At 39.9% G+C, this 18,604-nt stretch overlaps 1 protein-coding gene across 6 annotated transcripts in view; it reads left to right on the top strand.

Annotated features, from left to right (window-relative positions):
* Window positions 1-12,159, top strand: part of PCNX1 (pecanex 1) — a 165,441-nt gene extending 153,282 nt beyond the window's left edge. For all 6 annotated transcript variants that reach the window (XM_056134261.1, XM_056134259.1, XM_056134257.1 and 3 more), the window contains 6 exons: window positions 1,221-1,451; window positions 2,023-2,297; window positions 3,948-4,153; window positions 4,992-5,428; window positions 6,034-6,174; window positions 6,425-12,159. In XM_056134261.1, coding sequence (XP_055990236.1) covers window positions 1,221-1,451; window positions 2,023-2,297; window positions 3,948-4,153; window positions 4,992-5,428; window positions 6,034-6,174; window positions 6,425-6,565 — 1,431 coding nt within the window. In that variant the 3' untranslated portion in view covers window positions 6,566-12,159. The remainder of the gene's footprint in view (window positions 1-1,220; window positions 1,452-2,022; window positions 2,298-3,947; window positions 4,154-4,991; window positions 5,429-6,033; window positions 6,175-6,424) is intronic.
* Window positions 12,160-18,604: the final 6,445 nt, after the last annotated feature.

Here is an 18,604-nt window from a genome sequence, read left to right as displayed (position 1 = left end):
ATGCATGCGTTTCCTGCCATTGGATACACACAGACTCCTTTTCCAGGCAGCTCTTCAAGAGGCATCCTGTTTCATATGTTGCTCTTCAAACGCTGCAGGGATAATCACAGAACTTTACTTACTCGTTCAACTGCAGTAAAACCCAGTGAATGAAATATCTGAATAAGATGAAACATTCTCCACTTTCGACTTGCCTAATGATTTCTGCTTTAGTGTCTATTTTATTAAGAATGTGAATTTTATCTGTCTGCACCTTAATTTTCCATTTAAACACTTGTACCAGTACAGCTATAGAAAGATGCCATTTCTTCCCTAATGGAAAAATTTTCTAAAATATGAAATTCAGCAATCTACTGGTAAAGGGAAGTAAATTTAATGTTTAAAAGAGCAGTTAGAAGTGGAACAGAGTCGAAAGCCATTATTACTATTTTAAGGCATAACTGCCATATTCCCCAGAGGCAAAATTCAAATCCAGGATTCTTGTAGAAGAAACCGAGGAGCTGTGCTCTGGGAAATATACAAAGACGTCATGACAGCAGGACAGAATCAAGAAAGGAGCCCAACTGGCTTTGAGTTGCAGTCTTATCTCCATCAGATTCAAGAGGGTTCTTTGGAGAATGACTGTCACATTCGCAACCTTCAGGAGAAGAACTGTCTCCCCTCCCAGCCTCACCTCCCTGTGCAGCCATCAGCTGAAGGCAGTGCTCAGAAGACTAACTCTTCTGACGGCAGTGGAGAGAGGAGTTACAAGCCATACAAGTTGGACAAGTCCCCAATGAGGTGTTTCAAGTCTGACTAACAGCTAGTTTTTCTAATTTCCGTACTGCATTTCAACTAGAGTTTGTGTCCCAGAGGATAGAGCCTGTTACTTACGCACCACTATTTTCCTCGTTGCTTAGCACGTTGGCAATAGAATAGACCCCCAGTTCCACTAGAGAAGTTTTGAGCTATCAGAGAGACAGTACATCAGGTAAGGCGGCCAACCCAAGTTCAATTCCCAGAATCCCATGTGATCCCCCAGGTAATCCCTGAACACAGAGCCGGGACCACTGAGTTTTGAGCACCCCTGGGTGTTGCCCAGATGCCAAAATATTTTTTTTTAAAAAGTGATGTGCACAAAGTATTTAAGTATGGATTTGGGGTACTTGTAGATTGCTTAAAATGATGTGATGTGAGACGTTTGAAATTAACAGATATATATAACTTTTTTCTTCCTTTAGGATCATTTCACTTCTCCAGATGAGTATGATGACCCTTCTGTGCTTTACGAAGCCATTGTATCTCATGAGAAGAACCTTGTGATTGCTCATGAAGGGGACCCTGCCTGGCGGAGTGCAGTCCTCGCCAATTCCCCCTCCTTGCTTGCCCTGCGGCATGTCATGGACGATGGCACCAATGAATACAAAATCATCATGCTTAATAGGCGCTACCTTAGCTTCAGAGTCATCAAAGTACGTTTACTTATTATTTATCAAAATAAGCTTCAAAGGCATATATTTGATTCTGGGGGGCGGGGGGCTGGAAGGAAACTTAGACAACCTTCTGTAAACTTCTTAAAAATTTGATTGAAACTTACAAAAAATAAAATAATGAGCATGTTGCGTTCATGTTTATCGTTCGCCAGTACTTGATTTCTTAGGCCCATGATATGTTCTGTCCTCTGAGATTTTTCAATAAGCCATGCACTATAAAATGTTTGCTTGTTGTAGAAGTCTGTTTTCCACATTTTGTGTTTTGTGTAGGGATTTATCTCTTCCTAAAACATCAGCGCCATACTGCCATTTTGGAAAATGAAATGACAATGTTTTACTAGATGTTTTTACAGGACAGACAGAGAGGAGAGCACTGTAGGTGAAATGATTAGGGAAAGTTGAACGATTAGGGAAAACAGTTCATTTGTGGCCTTCTACCATTTACTCTGCTTATTGTGATGTCTCTTGTGTCCCTCGGATTTTTGCTCTTCTGTTTGTAGGAACTATATTCTTTCCCCATTAGTCTGACTCCCCTCGGTCTGGTTTCCAGGTGAATAAGGAATGTGTTCGAGGTCTCTGGGCAGGACAGCAACAAGAACTTGTTTTTTTACGAAACCGTAACCCTGAGAGAGGCAGCATCCAGAATGCCAAGCAAGCTCTGAGAAATATGATAAACTCCTCTTGTGATCAACCCATTGGCTACCCAATCTTTGTCTCACCTTTGACAACTTCATACTCTGACAGCCATGAACAGCTTAAAGAAATTCTTGGGGGACCGATCAGCTTGGGAAATATCAGAAGCTTTGTAGTGTCAACCTGGCACAGGTTAGTACTGGGAGATGTATTTTTTAATGGTAGTACATACTAATCCTCTTCCAGGGATAAGTGCTATTATCTAAAGTTTTGTCTGAGTATTTTTGTCTTCAATACCTTAAATAGAGGGGCTGAAGTGATAGTACAGCAGATAGGGCATTTGCCTTGAACACAGCTGACCTGAATTCAATTCCCAGCATCCCATATGGTCCCCTGAGCACAGTCAGGAGTAATTCCTGAGTGCAAAGCCAGGAATAACCCCTGTGCACCTCTGGGTGTGAACCGAAAGGCAAAAGAAAAAAAAAAACCTTCAATAGAGAAATCTAACACACAACTCTGGTTAAGAAGAATCATTACTCTAGGTGCTAAGAGTATAGCGGGCCAGGTGCTTGCTTTGCATGTGCCCATCTGGCTTTGATCACTGGTACTCTCTGTGGTCCCCTGAGCCTCACCAGAAATGAGTGGGGCTCAGGGGACCACATAGAGTATGCTGAGCACTGAGTCAGAAGTAAGCTCCAAGCACTGCAAGGTGTGACCCAGAAATTTTGAAAAGGTTTTATTTCTAGTGTTCCATAGAATCTTGAGTAGTTTGCTTCTTTTGTTTGATTGATTTTCTCTTCTTTCTTGCAGCATATTGGCACAGTTAGAATGTAAGGACTATTGAGCAGGGCAAATTAGAGAAGAGGTGTAATAAACTTGTCCAGGTTATTAATTTTTTTCCAGTAAAAGGGGGAAGGGGCACTGTACATGTTGAAATTCCTAGGCGTGGAATGAAGGATCCCGCTGTCACCTTAAAGTAGTCATTGCTCAAGTCTTGAGAATGTAGTTCATTCACACAAAGGCATAGATGCATGGAAGGGAAAAATATAAATCCAGGGTAGTGTTGAAGAAAAGTTTCTTTTTTCATTTTTTAAGAATTCTTTTATATGTACCTATATAGCTCTAGTAACATGATTACAAAAGTGTTCAGGTTTATGGTATTGATTACAAAGTTTCAGGAAGCCCCTCCCCGCTCCATCACATTGCCTAGGACCTTGCACCACTGTCCCTAGTAATTTTCTTTTCAGCAGATATGCATGTAACCATTACATTAAAGAGGTTAAGTTCTTTTCCCCTAAGAGCAATGGCATAGTGATTGGGGTGGAGATGGCGGTGGCAATTGTCCCGGTTTGCCTAATACTGAAGGGTTTGAGTGCCCATCAGGACAGACTAGAACTGTTTGCCCCACCTTATGCTTTCAGAGGAAAAAGATGTGTGATTGCAGCATTGCCTCCCAGGGTTACTCAGACAAATGACTCTTCAGGGGTTGGTACTACAGATACACTGGCAGGAATCTGCTTCTGCTTGTGAATTAATGGTGCGACTGTGCTGCAAGGAGTTCTTTATTATGGTAGTGGGAAGGTACCAGTATTTAGGAAGAATGAATAAGATTTGGGGAAATTAAGGAAATGAATATAAGAGGGAATGAATTGTATGAAACCATACAAACCAGAAGACTCCTCACATCCCTCCCCCCCCCCAAACAATAATGTCTGTACCATGAAAGAGTTTTAAAGATGATTATTAGCAGTGCTGACAATTTGGAGTAGCTGGAAGAAGAAAGAAATACCAGCCTGGAGGTGATCTTGTGAGTAATGCTTCCTGTTTGTCATTTCTTCCTAGGTTAAGGAAAGGTTGTGGAGCTGGATGTAACAGTGGCGGCAATATTGAGGATTCTGATGCTGGAGGTGGAACTTCCTGCACTAGTAACAATGCAACAACTGCCAATGATCCCCAGAGTAACTTGTCCCAGGGAAGCACTGGAAATCCAGGCCAGGGAAGTGGAACCGGGCTCCATCCGCCTGTCACATCCCATCCTCCAACACTAGGTAACACAAGGCAAAATAGCCTCTTAGCTGCTGGCATTGTGTTATATGTTATAGAAAGAGGATGCATATTGCCCCCTTAGATATATATATTCTGTTTTATTCTCATCTGGACATTATCCTATTTTTTATGTTAATCGTTATTAATTCTATGATGGGTATTGGAGATACTATTTTTGAAAGGGTTTTAATGGCTAGTGATATTAGCACTTAATATCGTTTCCATCTCTCTTGGTTTCTTCTGAGTATTGTGGTCTGTGTGTGTGTGTGTGTGTGTGTGTGTGTGGTGCTAGGAAACAAACCCATACATCATTAATACTATATTTTGAGTATTTTAGGGTTTATTCCAATTCTAAATTGTAAGGTGGTTTTATTTTTTTTTATTTTTTAGGGTATTTTTTTTTAATTATATTCTGTAGTATTCAGGGGTTACTCCTGGCTCTGTACTCAGGAATTACTCCTGGTCATGCTCAGGGTACTATATGAGATGCTGGTCAGCATGTTCCAGGCAAATGCCCTACCACTGTACTACTAAGCCCCCCCCCCATCCTAAATACTGTTATTTACTCTATATCATTTAATTACATGACTTCTGATACTCCAGAATTTAAATTTTAAAAAGATTCAAAAGATTTTTAAAAGAAGCTTTACGATATATAGCACACAACGGAACAGTTCTGCTATCTCCTTTTGAGAATTCTAACTGCGTTAGGCATCGTGCTCAGTTCTGTGATTCCACTGAGCGAGACATTTAAGCTAGAGAAAGTCGTAGAAACCACCACCAAGAATGGTCCTCGCCTTGTCCCCCACTGAGCACTGGCCCTTCCACTCTCTCTCCCAGGCACGAGCCACAGCTCACATTCCGTGCAGTCGAGCCTGGTCAGACAGTCCCCCGCCCGGGCCTCAGTGGCCAGCCAGTCTTCATACTGCTACAGCAGCCGGCACTCCTCCCTGCGGATGTCCACCACGGGCTTTGTGCCATGCCGGCGCTCGTCCACCAGTCAGATCTCCCTGCGCAACCTGCCATCCTCCATCCAGTCCCGCCTCTCCATGGTGAACCAGCTGGACCCCTCCAGCCAGAGTGGCCTGGCGGGCATGCAGCACGGCTTGCCTTCCTCCAGCAGCTCCAGCCAAAGCATCCCTGCCTGCAAGCATCACACCCTCGTGGGCTTTCTGGGGACCGATGGAGGTCCGAGCAGTGGCCCTGATGCACAGCCCGGCAGCACCCCCGCCAGCAACGCCCATACCAAAAAGGGGGATGTGACTTACAGAGTCCAGGTGAGTTAGCCCCAGACTCCTGCTCATCAGGTGTTTTTTTTTTTAACTTTTCTTTTCTTTTTGGTTTGTGGGTCACAACTGGCGATGCCTGGGTTACTCCTGGCTCAGCACTCAGGAATCACTCCTGGTGATGCTTGGGGGACCCTGTGAGATGCAGGGGGATGGATTGGGTCTGCCGCATGCAGGGCAAGCATCTCATCCACTGTGCTGTCACTCCAGCCTCTGCTTATTCTCTTTTATTTCTTGACTTGTTGACTGCATGACTCTTATGAAAGTACAGCAGTACTTAGAGACTAGACTGGTTTGGAAGGTTGAAAGTTTCCACCAGCTGGAAGAACAGGCAGCTTTGCCATGGTGACAGTTGCACCTTCCCCGCCATTGTCACATACCCATTGCTGGCAGGCTTCCAGTGGTGCAGAAGGAATCTGGGCAGCACCTCTTAAAATTATTATTTTTAATTTTTAAAAAATCTTGAGAGGACACAGAGAACTTTAGATGCAGATCCCTATGAAAGAAATTTTGTGGGGAATCATATATATACATATATATATATGTTTTCATGAAGATAAAAATGAAATGGAAGTGATCCATTTTATTTAACACAGATTGTGGATCCCAGTCAAGTTCTGGATGCAATCAACTTGTCAAAAAGGAAAGAGCTGCAGTGGCCCGATGAGGGAATTCGGTTGAAAGCTGGGCGAAATAGCTGGAAAGACTGGAGTCCCCAGGAGGGCATGGAAGGCCATGTAAGTGTCCTTGCGGCATTGCCTGGTACCTTTTCTTTTTTTTTTTTAAATGCAAATATTTATTTATTTTAATCTTTATTAGTGAAACACCATGATGGTACTTTTTCTTGAAGGCTGACTGACTTGTATACACATTTTCAGCCTTTGTGCCTTTGTAGCAACTAATCACTAACACTAAGCATAGAACTAAGCATTTGTGAATGTGGTCAAGGCCTCTGCCACTAAGTTTCGTTTCATTCTGCCTCATTAGGTGATTCACCGATGGGTGCCTTGCAGCAGAGATCCAAGTACCAGATCCCACATTGACAAGACAGTGCTTCTGGTCCAGATTGATGATAAATACGTGACTGTAATTGAAACTGGGGTACTAGAACTCGGGGCTGAAGTATGAGCCTGTGTCTAGTAACTACATTTCTTTGCCCTCTCAATTCCAAGACAGTGGGAAAAGAGGAGAAAGCAGAAGATGCCTGCAAGTGTCATTTTGATCCTAGATGGGAGAGACTTGAACAGAGAGTGGGTTTGAACAAGCACCTCTCTTTTTCCCTTCACCCTGACCCCTGTCACTGTCTCCATCCCCAAATAAAGCTGAAATATTTTTTTAAGTTAGCTGGCGACAAAACATTTTGCATGAAGGATATAGTTCTGTTAAAATTACATCCTTAAAGAAGTTTTTTTTTCTTATGCATTGCCTATGCTTTAAATCAACCAGCACTTCATTTCTAAACTATGATCTCATATTTTTCTAATTTTCTTGCCAAAAAGAATTGCCATGTTTTGTCATAGATCATGAAATCCATATACTTTGATTTTTAAAAACAGACCAGTGTAGAAACCTTCAGTTTGACAAATAGCAGTATAAAAGTTTAATGTACAGTGAAAGAGACTATGAACAGACATAGATTTATCTTATTCCTTGAGCGCTAAAAACTTTAATGAAAAGACTGCACTAATTTTTTACAACAATGCACTAAAGTCTGAGATTTCTCAGAATGTTTATTTATATATAAAAATAAAATGCATTATTTAAATTGCCTTTGGGATTAACCCCTCCCCTTTCCTTACAAACACCCATAGCAGGAACTGTGCTGCTCATTTTTCTGTCATTAGTCTGCACTTCATACCAGAACATTGGACAGTTTCTTTCAAATGAATACTAAATCTTAAGGTATGCATAATTTCACCATTGGCATTTTCCCGGAGCCTCTAGACAGTGGATTGATCCTGTGAACACTACTGCCAGCTCCTGTGTCCACATTTCAGATGCACCCCAGCACCATGGGGCCCAGGGTGCTTGCTCCTCTCACCTGTGGGCAAGCTCTTCTCGGCTCAGTTCTGGGAAGAAAATGCTTTTGCTTTTCAATGAAAAGGATGAAAGTTCAAGAATTTAAAGGAAAAAGATCAGTTGCCTTTCATTTATGGATTCTTAGTTCTTGAAGTTATTCACATGCAGTTCAGTTTATCAAGTAAAAGTTTTTCAGACAAAATTACACAAATGGTGCAGTTCTTATTGTTGTATCCTCTTTAATAACTTTATCATTTATTTTCCTCCTCTCTTCTTTTTCTATTACTTGAAATTTATCTCCTGTAATTTATAGTGAATGGCTGTAATTTGGACTATTTATAACTGTGAAATTGACTTAATTCATATGTTGTCTGATAAATTGTATTGTTTGTTTTTAAATGTGTGTATTCAGGGAAATATATATATATATATCTCAGATTTGTAATTGGGCCAAATAGGAACTGCAATTTCAATTTAATTTGTAACTTTTGGAATTTTTCAAATCCTTCAGAAATTTTTTTCCTTTCTGTGTGTGTGAAACTCCAAAGAAGATTGTATATCTCCTCTGAGCATTTAGGTGCAGTCCTTTCTCCCCAGCACGGAAAGAAAGTAAAAAGAAGCAGGTGAAATTACTTTTAATCGGATATTTCGTTGACTCCACTCTCTCCAGGAACTCCTATTTCAATATGTGATACTAGCCATATTTCAAGTACTCACTGGCCACATGTGCTCAGTGGCTACTGTATTGAACACCATGGGCTTAGAGTATCTTTTGATGAAGGGGCAGGAGAGAGAAGCTGTTTCTCTTACTAATCAGCTGTAGTTCTAACTGTATAGCAGAATTCCTTAGCAAAAAGATCGAAAACTAAAGTAGTAAATAGCTAATATGCAGCATGTTAGAGCATTTCTACTCTAAAATCTCTCTTTTTTTTCCCTAAATTTTTTGTGGTCATTCAGGACCCAAAGTGCCTCTCATTGACATTTTCATAGACTGAACACAGCAAAATTTACTGTTTAAACACATTTGTTAAATGATTTACTGAGCCTTTTTACAAAGGTAGCATTTCTAAATTGACCAGTTAACGTGTATTTTCCTGATACTGTCACTATATTCTGTATTTGCCTCATTTTGGCAAATCTATGGTAGGCCATTAAAATTCAGCCTCTTTTTATTCTGAATCTGAAATCTGATTTCCCTCTTTTCTATCTTGCTTTCTCTCTCCTTTTCACTCTCACTCTTACTCTCTTTCTCTCCATAAAAATACATGTTGAAAGGTATTATGCTCCCTGCTACTTGTTCCCTTTTTTAAATAAGTATAATCTTTTCAGTAAGAAAAGTAGAATCTTTACGATCTTAGATGAATGATAATTAATTTTCCTATATACATGAAAACCTAAATATCAAATAATTCAATCAGGAGGATTAAATTAGTTTTATGCCATCCCCTCCCAATGCTCCACTCTCCAAGAGTTAAACATATTATATAATCTAAAAAGTCATTTCAAATTCAGGAACTAAATTTTAGGTGAAATATATCCATATTTCACAAATATTCATATATAATATACATGTACTCATTTTTAAATTTTTTTAGCAACTAATACAAATATAAAGATTTATCTCAATACAGGTTGAATATTGTATAAGATTCCCCTTTAAATAGTGAATTTATGAATTAGGAACCCCAAGAGGACTTTTCTTAATTTTTAAGTGTGAAACTGATAGCCTTTAAAAAAAAAATCCTACTGATTTTTTAATTATTGCACCAGGGAAAGAAGTAATGACTGAATAAAGATTCACATCTTAAAAGTAAGTTTGATGTAAATTAGTACATAAAAATATATACACTTTAATAAAATCAGTTATAGGCACTTCCTTTTCCCTTGCCCTGGGAGAATTTTGAACTGTTTGTTTAGATTCCCTGCTTACTTTTTCCCATTCTCGTACAAGACTTCAGCATGCATAATTAGTGTCCTTGGTTCACTGTTGCCAAAGTTTTTTAGAGTTCTATAATTTGAAAGTAAAAAATATATAATGAAAACACTTTTAATTTATTTCCACTAAGTTTTATATTGATGTCATTCTGGTTTTTGTTTTTTGCTTTTTCTTTTTCTTTCATTTGGACTTTTGTTTTTTCTCCCCTTTTCAAAAAGTCTTAGAATGTTATAAATTGTGAGGTTTTTATTCCAGTTTTGTTCATTCAGTGTCAATCTTCATAGCTCAAAATTAAGCTCTTGGTTAATCTTCTAGCTTATAACTTGGTGTAAGTCCTTCTTTTTTTATACCATTTTTCAGTACTCGATAAAACTTCAAATGTTTGCATATTTTCTCTAAAGAATTGTAATTTTCCCAATTGTAATCTAAAATTACAACTTTAGGTTAACTTTTAAAAGTTGGTATTTGGAGGCTGGACAGGTAGTATGCTTGCCTTGCCCATGACTGGCCTGGATTCAGTCCCCAGCACCGTATATGGTCACTCATGCCCCACTAGGAATGATCCTTGAGTGCAGATCCCAGAGTAAGCCTGAACACCGCCTGGTGTGACCTCCTGCTTCCCCCCAAAAATTGATATTTAAGCTACTTGGGAGAATAGGTGATGAAGTTGTATATTCTTAAGAGGAGATTAATTGCCTTTCAGGAAATTGGTGAACAACAGGTGTTCTGCCATCTTTGAGTTTCCATGGCTGGAAAATTAACTTCCCTTAGATTTGAAGTATTTTTTAAGGTATTTCCTGTATAGCTGAGATAGTTCTGGTAGTCCTTGAAACAGAGGTAGGCACACAGTATCTCTGTCTTAAGCGAAATTTAGAATGTTATTCTGTGTACCAATTGTCAGGGAATAGAAAATCCAAGTTTTCATGTAGAAAGTGACAGCTCCTTAAGAGCATTCTTTTTCTTCCTGTTGTTTATCGTTGCATCTTATATCAGAATATAGAAAACAGCCTCAAATTTAAGCAAGGGTAACATGGCCTTAAGAAAGCCCACTTGGCTTCCCAGCAGCATACTTCAGCATCTGCTTAGAGACACTTTGTTTGGTGGATCACAGCATGGACTCATGCATCCAGAGTTGTGTTTTTGTATCTTAACCGAATCTAAAACTCTCTCTTTGTTTTGGTTGACTTTCAGACATATTTCCTCCTGAATATGACTTGAGAAGAAGATGATTTAGTAATTATGTGTGAGAATTATTTGAATTTATGTTTACTGTATACTAAACTGTAAACTGCTGCCCGGATAGTTAATTGTGTTTGTTTTAATTGTTTTGTTTTGTTTTTTTCTGTGAGTATGAACAAAGCCCTTTCTAACTTTTTTTTAAGTCATCAGTATTCATTTTTTGTTATTTTTTTTGTAGTGTAATATAATATAAAATTACTTTGCCTGAACACAGAACCAGTCCATTTTTCCTCTGATAAGAAACATTGTCCAGATGAAGTTATAAAATGGCCCTTTTTATTCTAGCTTTGTTTCAGTCTAATGTGGAAATCCGGTCTTTAAGAAAGGCCCAGAGAAAGAGGAAAATTATTGTGTATTATCTTGGATATGTAGTTTCTTACTATTAAGTATTTAAAATTTTGCATCTCTTTGTTTTTCTTTACAAAGATCTCGTTGTTATACACCTGGGCCGCCTTCTTCTTCTTCTTTTTTTTTTTAAATCTCATTAAATGTTTAGGTAAGAACTGTGGTTGGAAAGGAATTAATTATACAAGTAGATTTGGCAGGTATGTGAATAGAGTGAATTTTTGCTTGCAACAGAAGTACATTTTCAACTTCAAATAATCTATCCTGAGTCCTCTGTCAAGAATTATGCGTGTATGAACTTATCTATATTGCCTGTAAGCCACATAGTCTTTCTGAATTGAAGTAATTAAGTTTATTTGTGAGCTGGACATTATTATCTGCCAATAATGGAAGCAACATAGCATTAGATGGAAGAATCAGAGCTAATTGTTACTGCAGGATTATATGACAACTCTGTTCTATGACTTATACCTATTATATAGGGTTATAACTTTTTCTCATGACTCAGCTCCTCTACCTGACAATTTATGATTCAGTGGAGCCTAGCGTGATAAGGATAAATTCCTGGGTATTACACACACAAATGAGGTGGTATCTTGGAATTCAGAAGGGACTAGCAGTAGAAAACGGGACAGCTGCTCCAGACGACACTTTGGTTTAGTGTAGTCATGGTCAAACAAGATTTTTTTCTTAATATATGAAGCTTGATTCTACAACCAAAATAATAGAAGCAGGGGTAGGGGAAATCACGTCTGCTAATGCTTTTCTAAGGCTTATAGTTTAAGTGAAAACAAATTGTAAAAACTGATTATCTTAACCCTACATGAGTCTAGCAATGAGCTCTGCATGAGGAAATGGAAGGAAGAAAATTAAAAATGGCCCTAGGAGGGTAGGTGTAAGGAAGGAAAATGGGTTTCCCTTTTCTGATCATGGGCTCTGAAAAGTCTTCATTGCCTCTACCAGCATTCAGTATAAACCAGAGAAAGAATATATGTACCTGCGCGTGTCTCCGAGAGTGTGTGTCTGAGTGTTTGTTATTCTGAACAGCTTGTAAATATTGTAGTTGTTTAAAATGGAATATAAAAGCTGAGATTGTTTCTTTTCTTTGCAAATATATTGCATCAAAAATACAGTATTGGCAGTGGATATAACACTGAGGAAATAAATTTTGTTTTCATTTTGCCTTCTGTCCGTTTCTGTCTAACTCAAAACTAGAGAATACCACATTAAGCACTGCATGAAATTTTATTTTAAAACATACTTGAATTCTGAAATAACCATTTGAAGGTGAAACTTTGATCTGTGTACATGTGTACATGTGATTCTACCCATAGCATGTATTCTATATTAAAAGCAGATATGGGGCTGGAGCAATAGCACAGCAGGTAGGGTGTTAGCCTTGCACGTGGCCAACCCAGGTTCGATTCCCAGCATCCCATATGGTCCCCTGAGCACCACCAGGAGTAATTCCTGAGTGCAGAGCCAGGAGTAACCCCTGTGCATCGCCAGGTGTAACCCAAAAAGGAAAAAAATATGGATATATTTTCATACGTGGTAGGTAGGTTGTGGTTTGTGTCTTACGAATTGAACTGAATCTGTTCTGTCAAATGATAGAATATTAGATCATGTAGATAATACAATATACAAAATACAATATGGTATTGTATTCTCTAACGAAAGAAAATCAGTAAGAAAAGTAAACCATATCAAAACCTGGCAAATGCTAATTTGAGGTGTATACTAACCTATTGTTTTCTTACATTATACTTAAAATGCAAGCTGATTCAATCTCCAGCACACATATGATCCCCCGAGCACTGCCAAGAGTGATACTTGAGCTCAGCTAGGCGTGGCACACGTCCCTCGCCTGGGTAAAATAAAATTCAAGCTAAAATAGTATAGTTGTGAGATAGCCATAGATATGCTCTTCATTAGGTCACTTAACCTCCAGTGATTGATTCTAGGGACCATGCACAGTGGTAGTGAGAGGTTCTGACCAAGTGATGCAGGTGGTGGTGCTGAGGGTGGCAATGTCTGTCCAGTGTTAGGAACTGGATTCAGTGCTCGAGTTGTTTTCCTGGTCCCTTCGTTTTGGGTTTGGGGCCACACCATCAGTGCTTTCTCCTGACTCTGTGCTCAGCCTCAGGGATCACCCCTGGAAATGCATGAGGGATCATACAGAGTGCTAGGGGTCTAACCAGGGTTGACTGCATGCAAAGCAAGCACGTTATGCACTGTTCTCTCTCTCTCTCTCTCTCTCTCTCTCTCTCTCTCTCTCTCTCTCTCTCTTTCTCTCTCTCTCTTTCTCTCTCTCTCTCTCTCTCTGGAACCCTTTATTATTCATACAGTATATTTTACTTAGAGTTTTCTCCTAGAGGATGGAAACAATGTCTTACTGACTGGTTGCCCGTGAATCTAGCTATGGAAATATATCCTAGACTAGATGAAGAGAATAACTGTGGGGTGAGGGTAAGACTGAACACTGGGGGCTAGAGCGATAGCACAGCGGGCTGCGTGTTTGCCTTGCACGCAGCTGACCTGGGTTCGATTCCCAGTATCCCATATGGTCCCCCGAGCACCGCCAGGAGTAATTCCTGAGTGCAGAGCCAGGAGTAACCCCATAGCTTTGCTGGGTGTGACCCAAAAAGAAAAAAAAAAACCCTGGCAATGGGTGTAGTTCAGCACTTTCTATACTTCTACACTCACTGTTTGTTTTATCCTCCCCCTTCATGTGTTCTGGTTAAGGAAAACTAATTCAAAGTCAAAGCTTGGGGGAATGTGGGGCCGGAGTAATAGTAGAGTGGGTAGGATCCATGCGTTGATGAGGCCAACCTAGATTCAATCCCCGGCATTCCATATGATCCCCCAAGCACTGCCAGGAGTAATTCCTGAGCATCTCCAAGTGTGCTAAACAAAAAATTGGGAGAAATTAATTTGGCCCAGATACGCATGAATAGAACATGATTAGAGGTCAATCTAGTTTATCTGGAAGTCACCCATAAAAATTTATCTTTTAGCGCCTAGGAAACTGCAGAAAAAGGTAAAAGCCACTCTTCAGTCTAGGGTTCTTTTCATTCCCAAGATCTTTTGTATTAATCCATGAGTCTCGCTCACATCTTCAGTCCCATCCTGAAACACATACCTCTGGATCTGTGTTTATCAGATCCAGTCGGTATTCCAGGACACGTTGGATTTGAGCAAATAGCAGGTGATGCCTGTGTCCGTGGCTCTGTCTGTGGACTACCACTCAGCTTTCTCCTAGCTCTTCTCACTTGTATACCAGCACCTAGTCTATATGAGCCCAAAGGTCCCAACTAAGATGTACCTTTGTGCAGAATGCGGATTTATCTGGGTGATACTGGGGAGTGACCACCTCTGTGAATATGCAATATAAGATTGTATTTCTTCAGTGAGTTCCAAAATACTCATTTTGTGTATTATGTATCAATAATGCAAGGAAGAGAAAACTCAGTTCAAAGAAATAGGATAATGGCTCATTACAAAACACAAGTTAGGTCAGGCTTTCAGAATTGGTTTATTCAAGCTGCTCCACCACTGTATGACTGGTTTTTCTCCACTCTTTCATCCTGGCTGGCTTCTTTTTCAAGTGAAACTCATGTGTCCAGATTCTTGACTTTGTTCTATATTTTGCGAGAAAGATTCTGATGCTTCCATTGATAGAGAAAATTTCTCAGAGCCATTAGCCTGTTTTTCTCTGTCCCTCAGTATTGTAAGATTTGGCATGAGCAAGAATCCTAATTTTTTCCTATGCTCTGATTTTCTGAAGCCATTGTGTTTGAGGGAAAGAGTCTGAACCTGATAGATTCAGACTCAGGTAATTCAGAGCCTGAGCCTAAACCCAGAATCCTTGTCCCCCATACTGCATGGTCTCTGCATGGTCTCTGTGAGGGAGATGGCCAGTCAGTGTGCCTGACTGACCCGCATGCTGTTTTCTCGAGCTGTAATAGTTTCCAGGAGACAAAAACAGATCATCTGGGAATTAAGGTTATCTGGAGCAGACTCACAGAGATAATCCACAGATTACCAGTGGGTGCAGACACAGGACCAGACATGTGCTCTGTGCGTTCTCAGGAGCTGCCTTCAGGCTCAGAGTGTTTCTGCTTTTCTCCATGCAGATGAGTCCTTTCTGAAATTTTTGGAGGAAAGATAGACCACTGAAGACTGCCTGAACCTGGAATGTTCCTGAACCTGGAATGTTTAAGAAAATTTCACTGTAGATTCCATTTCTCAAAGGACTATTCAGGTTTTCTAGTTCTTTACTGGTCAGTTTTGATAAGTTTGTTTTTTCTAGGATTGTAGTTCTCGAAGTTTTAATATTGGACCATATTCACATTTTTCAAATTACAGGACCTTCACCAAAGAGATTTTGTTGATATATGTGATTTTAATTGCATTAGAAATTAAAACAGAACCCAGAGAGAGAGTACAGTGTGCAGGGCCCTTACCTTGCATGCAACTGACCCGGGTTCCGTTCCTGGAACTGCATATGGTCCCCTGAGCCCCACCAGAAGTGAACCCTGAGCTCAGAGCCAAGAATGAGCCCTTAGCACTGCTATGGCCTTAAAACCAAAAATAATTAACCACGTCTAAGACACTTATTTCTAAAGAAATTATAAATTAACATAATTTTAAAGTAATACATCAAGATTTAAAAGAAATTGTGAAAGCTATCCAGTATCTGGGCTGGAGCGATTGCACAGCAGTAGGGCGTGTGCCTTGCGCACAGCCACCCTGGCCGAGCCGAGTTTGATTCCTCCGCTCCTCTCGGAGAGCCCGGCAAGCTACCGAGAGTATCTTGCCTGCACACCAAAGCCTGGCAAGCTACCCATGACGTATTCAATATGCCGAACACAGTAACAACAAGTCTCAAAATGGAGACGTTTCTGGGCCTGCTCGAGCAAATCAATGAACAATGGGAGGACAGTGCAGTGCTATCCAGTATCTACTTGTACATTTGTTGCATTATACTATTTTCATTGAAACATGAAGAAAAGCTGTATATATTTGGAAAACAAGGGTATTTTGTCTTTTCAGGTATTCATTGATCTAGTTTTGTTACTTCACTAAAATTTAGTGAACAGTAGTTTTTTTCTTAAATTGAAGTAAACATTGAATCATAACGTGTTTGAGGTGTGCCTTGATTATTGAAGCTCAGCATATCTGAATAGAAAATTAAGTTCACCATTGAAAGTCAAATTCTGTCCTTCACCCTACAGATATTCCCTTTCCCTGTTTACCTGTTCTCCTCCTTCCCCTCTGGTAACCACTAATTGTCCTATGGTCTGAAGTCTTGTTTTTGTTTAATTTAAGTAGTCCCTTGGTTTCCTTTGTACCATGTATGAATAAATTATAAAGTGTTTGTCTTTCTTCCTTAGTTTATTTTACTAAGCAGAATACCCTTTAGGTCCATTGTGTTGCAAATGGCACCTTTTTATTTTTAATAGCTGAATATTTTGTTGTGTATACGTGTATATGCCAGATCTTCCTTTTCCATCAGTCATGGCACTTAGGTTTGTTTCCAGTTCTTGGCTATTATAAATAGTGCTTCGATAAATGTAGAAGTGCACTGATGACCTCAAATTTGTGTACTCATATCTGGGGGTAGGGGGGAGACACTCAGAAGTGGAATTTATTTTAAGGAATCTTGCTACTCTTCAGTTTATATTCCCAACACACCAAGTCAAAGTTCCTTTCCCTTCTCTGCACCCCCTCTTCTGGATAATAGCCATTCTCACAGGTGTCAGGTAGTGTCTCTTTGCAGTTGGATTTGTTTGTTTGTTTTTATTGAATCACCGTGAGAACAGTTACAAAGCTTTCAGGTTTAAGTCTTGGTCATACAATGATCAAACACATCTCTTCACCAGTGCACATTTTCCACCACCAAGAACCCCAATATACCCCCGATCCCACCCCTCCCCCTGCCTGTGAGGCAGATGATTTCCACTTCTCTCTCTCTCTCTCTCTCTCTCTCTCTCTCTCTCTCTCTCTCTCTCCCCCCCCCCTTTGATTACATTCATTATTTCAACAAAAGATGCAGCATTATTATTTGGAATTTTCCCCCAACAATCAGACCTACTAAAAAGGCATCGTTAAATAATTTGTTTTCTGTTGCTGATTATAAAGAGCATATGATGTTGATAGCGGCCACGCAATGTCATATGCTCTTCATAACCAGCAATAGAAAACATTATTTAGTGATGCCTCTTCAGTAGGTCTGATTGTTGGGGAGAAATTCCAAATAATTTAGATTTATGATATTTTACTAATTAAGTCTGGAGGGATTTCTTCCAAAAGCCGCTGGGTTCCGAATTGGGTCCATGTGCCTCTGGGGCCATGACTGTGCCGGAGAGCCGCTCGTGGGGGGCAACTCATGGTCTCTGTCGGGCAGGAAGGACAGGCTGGTTCCACCCCCCATTCCATGAGGCTGCAGTTGCCCCGTCACTGACAGCTCATACCTGGCTGTTCAATAGGCTCTCTTTGTAGTTTTGATTTGTCCCTCCTCACGTAAACAGGATGAACAGTTTTCATGTGCTGTTAGCCATCGTTGTGTCTTGGTTTTGCTTTCTCTTCTTTTTCTGATGCCTTTGAGTATAAGCTTAGATTTTTAAAAAATGCATGATTCTTGTTTTTCTAAAATAGCCTATATCACTATAAACTTCTGTCCTAACACTGATTTTGCTGCATCCCAGAGATTCTAGTAATTTTGGATATTTTCATTGATTTACAGTTTTCTTCTTTCATTGTTGATTTGTTTCTTTGCTTTTTTTTTTTTTCGGTCACACCCAGCTCTATACTCAGAAATTACTCGTAGGGTGCTTAGGGGAACCATATGGGATGCCAGGGATTGGACCTGGATCTGACTCGTGCAAGGCAAATGCCCTACCTGCTGTAGATTGCTCTGGCCCTTCTTCTTTCATCTTTGATTTCCTCATTGACCCAGTAGTTTTTCAGCAGTAACATACCTATTTTTCTAAAGATAGGTGATTTCCCATTCCTTTCTTCTTTTGACTTCTAGTTTTATATCATAATGATCCAAAAAGATACTTGATATGTCAGTGTTCATAAATTTATTAAGTCTCAACTTATTGAGACTTATTTCATGTAACATAATATTTCCTTGGGGATGTTCCACCAGCACTTTAAAACTGTGTCTTGGGGCTGGAGTGATAGCACAGCGGGTAGGGCGTTTGCCTTGCACGCGGCTGACCCAGGTTCGATTCCCAGCATCCCATATGGTCCCCTGAGCACTGCCAGGGGTAATTCCTGAGTGCATGAGCAAGGAGGAACCCCTGTGCACCACAGGTGTGACCCAAAAAGCCAAATAAATAAATAAAAATAAATAAAACTGTGTGTCTTCTGCTGTTTTGTTATGAAACATTCTGTTGTGTCCCTCTAATTTTTTTTTCAATATAGACTCTGTCTGGTTCTGTCTTGCTTCCCCTTTGGGAGATTTCCATTGACCCCTTGCTGCCTTTCCTTATGGACCCAAACAGTTCTCAGTTTCTCGAAACATCTGCTTTAGAACCTATTTCTCCTTTCTACCTGGTTATTTGTATATCACTATCCTAAAACTTACTGATTCTTCCCATTTGCTAGTCTTTCTATAG

This window comes from Sorex fumeus, unplaced genomic scaffold (assembly GCF_029834395.1).
Source record: "Sorex fumeus unplaced genomic scaffold, SorFum_2.1 ptg000098l, whole genome shotgun sequence".
NCBI classification, from domain to species: Eukaryota; Metazoa; Chordata; class Mammalia; order Eulipotyphla; family Soricidae; genus Sorex; species Sorex fumeus.
Note: the sequence above shows the minus strand (reverse complement) of the source record. Positions and strands in the feature narration are given on the sequence as shown.